Consider the following 6,597-nt stretch of genomic DNA (forward strand, 5'->3'; position numbering starts at 1 on the left):
GCGTGCATAGACACAAGTTTTGCTGAAATACAAACTCCCACTTTTCTTATAGGAGCTTTGTGGCTCCAGGACTGGATTTAAGCATTTATTTTGTGCTGATTTGGGGGTATTATATTTCAGACCCTGAAATGTTGATTTCTCTGACTTGTTTTTGATATACCACAATGGGGCTTGTGTTCAAATTAAGCTGTGGGACATCCTTTAGATACTGCGTTCAAACAATTCTGTCCTTCCTTGATGTTGCCTTAGGGGAGAGGTGTCAGAAAGTCTGGGAAGATCCATAGCAGGAAAACTTGATCTGTATTTTCTGGAGACTCATGGCCAGCTCCCTTCTGTACAGGACTTCTGCAGAAGGCCAGCCCTACCACTTGCACTAATACCTCCCATCTCCAGCCCTTCAGTAAATATTTAAGTGATTCATTAAATATTTACAACTTAAAAAAGTAGAGTAACCCAGTGGAACTTGAATTTAACTAGAATTTAAGTTTGAGAGTAGGTGGTCAGCAGAACAAGTGTGGTAGATTGAGTGACATATTATGGTTTTTAAGGGTTTTTTTGTTTGTTTTATTTTTTGTTTTCCTTAAACAGAGTTAACAATAATTAATTTGAATAAAGCAGGAAAACATTAAATGGTTGGCAGGTGTAACATGAACGCTATTCCACGACTTGTTCAGCCATAGCCTCCATTTGACATGCTAGACTATGAATCCTAAAGACTGGTATACGGTTACTGCACTGGAGTTACTGTTCTCATTCCAACAACTATAGAACATTCTGAATAGTGTTTTAAAATTTTATTTTAATGAAAGTTAAGAAAGAATACTGTTACTTATACACTAAAGAAAATAAACATAAAATGGTCTCCCGCCTGACATGAAAAGTCCCATGGCCTGATCCTGGCCAGCAGGAGGAGCTGGTGTTGAGGGGCAGGGTCAAGATGCAGCTGAGCTGCCAGCCACCTAGATGTGGTTCCCTGGTGTCACGGTCTCGGTGAAGGATGATGCAGAGCTGGTGTTCTGACCAGCATCCTGGTGGGGTCCCAGGCACTGCAGGATGTTTCCGGCCTACCTGGATTCGGGTTCCAGCTGGCAGGACAGCTTGTAGCTGTAGGACAGAGAGGCAGCTGTGAGGCCACCATGAGCCACACATCAGGTCCCCTCTCAGTGCCTGCCCAGCTGGAATCCTGGGTCCCCAGTGGTCCCCAGGCAACAGGGCTTGATGCTGGCAGTGGAGTCATGGCCATAGGCTCTCTGCAGCTCACCACAGGAGAGCCTCCTCCAAGCCAGGTTAGGTGGCTCACACCTGTACTGTCAGTACTTTGGGAGGCTGAGGTGGGTGGATTGCTTGAGGCCAGGAGGTTGAGACCAGCCTGGACATCATCGTGAAACCCCACATGTACCAGAACAACAACAGGAGAACAACCGGACATGGTGGTGGACAGTAGTAGTTCCAGCTAATTGGGAAGCTGAGGAAGGGCTTGAGCCCAGGAGGCAGATGTTGCAGTGAGCAGAGATGGTGACACTGCAGTGCAGCCTGGGCGACAGAGCCAGACCACATTAAAAAAAAATGGAGAGCCTTCTCCCACCCTCTGCCCATGTGCCAGGCCCTCACCTCTCCTTGTCACTGAGCTGCTCCATTCTTGAAAAACAGGTGACAAATTTCTCAAGAGGCCGAAGCCTGTAATTCATGGCAGCCACTTGGAGCAGCTGCATTTCCTGCAGAACACGGACCTCCTAGAGACAGAAGGCAGGATGCTGACAGGGCCTGGGTGGAAGATGCTGAGGGGGCCTTTGGTAGGCAGGGAGAAGGGGCTGGTCCCTGGGGCCGTTCTCTGAAGGGGCGCCATGAAGCCCCCAGCCTGTTCCCAGAGTTGGATGTGAACAGCCCCTCCTGCAGGAATTGGTCTTTGATTCTAGTGCCTTTCCCACTTTTTCTACTGGGATAGGTCTCCTCCTCCTGTATGTGTCAAACCCTCCCAGTAAACCTAAGATGTAGAGGATGGAGCCAGGGAGTGTTCTGCCCAGGGTGGACTGTGACGTCCACGTCCCCACCCTCATCCAGCATGAGTGCCCCAGCTGCTCACCTTCTTCCTCTTGTTGGTGTTGCCCTGGAAGGCAGACAGAGTCCATCAGAAAGGTCCCTGGCCCACAACCAGCCCCACCCCACCCCTTTCCATGCTGCACTACTGCCAGGGCCACCAGGGTCAGGGCATGTGCACATGACAGGACTTGGACCTGCCTCAGGCTCTGGGCTCTAGAGCAGGGGACAAGGGAGCTGAGGCTCGGGACCTTCTGCCCCAACCCTCTCTGATGACAGACAGAGAAACAGGTCTCTCACAGAAAGAAAACACTCAGTGACCCTGGAATTGCCTGCCCTTGGAAAGGCTCAATTTCACCCCCCAATTATGGGACTACCCCACAGAGAGTCTGCGTCCAGCTCAGCCCACACCTCAGCAGCATTGCAGTCAGGCAGCTCTGCAGCTTCACCACTCAGGGATAGGGACTGGTGGCTGCCATGGAGCCTCCTTCACTCAGCCGCATGAGATGACCCTGACACGCCCACCCACAGGAGCAGCTGTGAGGCTCTCAGGAGAGGAGGTTTTCCAAGGGCTGAGATCTAAGGGCTCCGTCCAGGCCCCTCTCCTCCCAAGTCTCAGGATCCTGGTTCCCAACCAGCCTGCCCCGGGCTCACTCACATCCAGATCGTCCGGGATGGCCGAATGCAACCTTTGTAACTCAGTCAGAAAATCCCCCAGGAAGGGGACCACGCCCTGTGCCATGGAGGGGTGGGGAGGTGGGAGGGGTAGTGGTGATGAGTATTGACCCTCAGGTGAATGCCCAAGGCCCTGTCCCATGAAATCCCATCAGCCCCTGGGTCCCAGAACCCCCGTTCCCAGGTCTCCCAGTTGTAGCAGCCAAAGACCCTCAGCTGCCTTTCCCAATTCTCTGCCTCCTCTATTCCAGCTGACCTCCCAGTCTAGCAATCACTCCTAGTTACCTCTATGGTGGGATTTTTACAAGTCACAAGTTCCTGTGGTCCCAGCCTTACCCTGCCCCACATCCAATCTGAGTCCTGCTTTCTCAGACCCTTGCTCTGGTCTCTCCAATGGAGGTTTTCCAGGCCTAGTGGCCATAGGAGGACAGGGCTGGGGAGGAAGCCCCTGCTGTCTTGATATGGAGGTCTCCAGCTGGTGGGGAAAAGAGTCCTGTCCTCTGATCCCCTGCGGTCCCTCCATGCCACAGTCTCACTCACCTTCTTCTGCCTCCGCAGCCTCATCTGGGCTCTCTGGGGGTTCCTCTCCTGGGTGGCCACCTTAAAGCTCCCCGCCTGCCAGGTATCAGGGACAGGAACAGTGAGGCTCTCCTCCCTTCCCCCAGTTACACCCCAGCCACCCCACACTTGGATCTCCAGGGACTGGCGTGAGTCACCTAGCACTGTGCTCATACCACCGCCCAGCTCCACACTCCCTGTGTGTGTCACCCGATCATGCAGCCGGGCCTCCCTGAGACTGTCTCGTCTTCTGTAAAGAGCCATGAAAACCACAGCTACCTCACAGGGCCTCTTGAGTGCTCAGTTCCCTGCAGCTGTTGTCATTATTCTCCCCCTCATCCCTCTGAGGAAGAACTATTCAGGAGCACCCTCCAATTGCTTTCTTTTCTTGAACCTCATTTCCACCCTGTGAGGCCTGCACTACAGGCTCAGCACCCCTTCATTTTCCAGATGAGGAAACAGAGACCCAGAGTGTGCAGTGACTCCCCAGGGCCCCAAAAGAGAGGGCACCTCCTCCCCCTCCTGGAGGTTCTGTCTCGGCTGCCTTCACCCCACATCCCAGCAGCACCACCCATCAGGGTCTTGTTCTCTGGAGTCTCTGAGTGTCTAGGTCTCCAGCCTTGCAGAGTTGTGATGGGAAAGGGGCAGGGCATTTTAGGAGACCTGGTTAAGTGGCACCTGCGTATCTGAGTCCCACTGGAGTCTCTGCCACACAAACTGGGTTTGTGCCATGCCAAATCCATGGTTTGGCCTCGCCAATGATCCCCCAGGGGAGTTCCGTGCACAGAACTGTCTCTTCCTCCACTCAGGATGTGGCCCCCTGAGGCGACATCTCTGACGGACATGGCAGGTTTTCCAGAATCCTGGGTGGGGTGACATGTTGCCTTCTCATTTGCATGGAGGTTTTTGAGATCTGGTCAGGGAGGATCCCCTAGGAATGCATGGATCCCCCAGATACTTGTCATGAGCATGTGTCACTGCTACTTGGTGAGCATCCTGTGACATGACCGTTTTCAGATGTCTGCAAAGGGCAGAGCGGGGAGTCCCAGCAAGCACATACATCTGTCCTGAGGTTGCCCATTGGTACCCATAGCTGGGCAGTCTACTGGACTCCCTGGCACATGAGCTTCCTCTGTTGTTATTCCCTCTTTCCCCCAGTGTGGACTGCAGTCGCTGCCCATGGAGGTGCACTGCAGACAGAAGCAGCAGCAGAGGCCTGGCTTCCTGAGGAATTGCTGGCCAGTTTGAGGAAGGAAGAAAGTTCTACCTACAATGACCACCCCCAGCCTGGAGGAAGCTCCATGCCAGTAGCATGGACCAGCATGGGAGCCAGAGCCCTGCTAATGCTGCAGCTCATCACTCCCGCTCAGCAGCCCAGCAGCCATTGCCACATCCCATTTCCAGGGCCTCCTGCCCCCATGCCCCCACGTGCCCATCGACCCACGTACCTCTCCTCCTGGTTGCCCAAAGTAGGCATGGAGGGAATTTTTCAGGTCCACTTTTTGTAGGTAAGTCAAAACATTACAAAATAACCACTGCACACCGGGTCCAATGCCCTTCCAAACTCGCTCTTTTCTCTGACCCTTAAACACTTGTCCCAGATTTCCCAGACTCCACTGTACCTTGATCAGCAGGTCCCTCTTCACTGCAGTGTCTTTTTTGCAGAGTTCTTTTAGATATTTTGTGCTTTTGCTATTGACAGAGGAAAGAAAAAAGGGTAAATTTGGGAGTCACCGGGGAGATTTGTGAGTTCCAATCCCTTTTGTTTGAAAACCCAGTGAATCTCAGCTTCCTGCGTGAGAGTTTCCAGTGGGATCATCTGATGACAAGGGCTCCAGAGGACCAGGGTGGGACTGTCACGCTCCTCCCCTGGTCCATCTCCACTTCACATGAGCCCCTGCGTGTTCACAGTTAGCTTCCAGCTGGACACAGTTCCACTGCTGGGTGCAAACACCTGCCACCCTCCAGTTGGCTCCAGTCTGTTCGTGATGGTTAAAAAACCTTACTCCTGAGTTTGAAATCCTTGCCTAGGAGTCCCGGGCAGCTTAGTGACCACACCCACCAGCCCATCCCTGCCTCCAGCATCCCTGTTCTCCAAGAACCTTTCAGAGTCGTTGAGGGCACATGGGGAGACCTATGGGTCCCTAAGTCAACACTGGTGCTCCCGTGGAGGGAGCTCCTCACCTGGACACTCCTGCCCACGTCTTGTGTAGTCGATGTATTGGGTTGCTGAGCAGAGCAGAGACGATGGCGTGCACCGAGGAGAAGTTGTTAAGGCTTAGGCACTCCTGGAGAGGGAAGAGTGAGCTGTGAGGTCCAGAGTTGGAGTCCAACCCACTTCAGCCTCAGGCCCCTCTGCTGAGATCTCCCTTCCTGAATGAGGCAGAGGCCCAGGGAGCCTCAGGAGGGCACACCTGGGGCTGAGTGAATGTCACTCATCTAGAAAGATTTCAGTTCAACCCAAGGAAGATCCCAGGTCAGAAGTGAGCAGCCACCACTGGCCCATGGGGGTCAAGGTCAGGGAAGCTCTGGGAAGAAGGGCTTAGGGGATGTGCAGGGCTCAGGCTAGAGATACAGATGCCAATCCTGAAAGCCAATGAAGAAGAGGCAGTTCCCCACTTTTAGAGAGGGAATCCCAAGGCCCAACCATGGCTTACCCTGGCCACCTTGATCCAGTGCTCCACCACCCTGGCCCTGTCCTGGGCCCTCATGCTGTCATCCCCGAGGCAGGAGGTGGTGACACAGTTGGTGAGCCTGTTGAAGTGTGCAATGGTGGCACAAACTGTGGGTGCCACGTGCTCACTCCCCTTCCGGTGTCGTTGGCCCCAGATGGAGCCCAAGCATTCGTAGAGCTCCACCTTCTTGAACAGCTCCTTTGGGGGAGGAGGAGAGTGTCACGGACACGGCACACCCCAGCTCAGAGTCATCCACAGTCCCAGGCAGGAAGTGAGCCCAGAGTCATCCACAGTCTCTGGCAGGAACTGAGCTGGAGCTCAGAAAGCTTTAAAATATGCTCCAGACTTGCAGGAGTCCCTGGGTTTGGTTTTCTGCCCACCGAGGGCCCTGAATGCATCATGGCCCAGAACCCAACAAGGGTGGGAAGAGAGAGTGACATTTTCTCCCAGGCCATCCGCACTCCCAAGAACTAGAAGGTGGCTCAGGCCTCCCCATCCTGAGGCCTCTACTTCCTCCCATCCCAATCAGCCCTCTACTCCTTCTCTCCCTACTGGTGCAGTTTCCTTGCAGCAGCTACAACCTTGGGCTCTGTTTGGGTGTCTGCCATAGAATCTAGTATACATCAGGCAACTAACAAGTGCTGAGGGTGGT

The 6,597-nt window shown here is 53.7% G+C and overlaps 1 protein-coding gene across 1 annotated transcript in view; it reads right to left on the reverse strand.

The window, feature by feature from the left end:
• Nucleotides 1-1,068: 1,068 nt before the first annotated feature.
• LOC113221776 (ral-GDS-related protein-like) overlaps nt 1,069-6,597 on the reverse strand; it is a gene marked incomplete at both ends in the record, with an annotated part of 6,974 nt that continues 1,445 nt past the window's right edge. The window contains 8 exons of the mRNA XM_026451106.1: nt 1,069-1,104; nt 1,612-1,733; nt 2,084-2,107; nt 2,696-2,770; nt 3,253-3,327; nt 4,893-4,962; nt 5,455-5,558; nt 5,928-6,143. Coding sequence (XP_026306891.1) covers nt 1,069-1,104; nt 1,612-1,733; nt 2,084-2,107; nt 2,696-2,770; nt 3,253-3,327; nt 4,893-4,962; nt 5,455-5,558; nt 5,928-6,143 — 722 coding nt within the window. The remainder of the gene's footprint in view (nt 1,105-1,611; nt 1,734-2,083; nt 2,108-2,695; nt 2,771-3,252; nt 3,328-4,892; nt 4,963-5,454; nt 5,559-5,927; nt 6,144-6,597) is intronic.

This window comes from Piliocolobus tephrosceles, unplaced genomic scaffold (assembly GCF_002776525.5).
Source record: "Piliocolobus tephrosceles isolate RC106 unplaced genomic scaffold, ASM277652v3 unscaffolded_27505, whole genome shotgun sequence".
Classification (NCBI taxonomy): Eukaryota; Metazoa; Chordata; class Mammalia; order Primates; family Cercopithecidae; genus Piliocolobus; species Piliocolobus tephrosceles.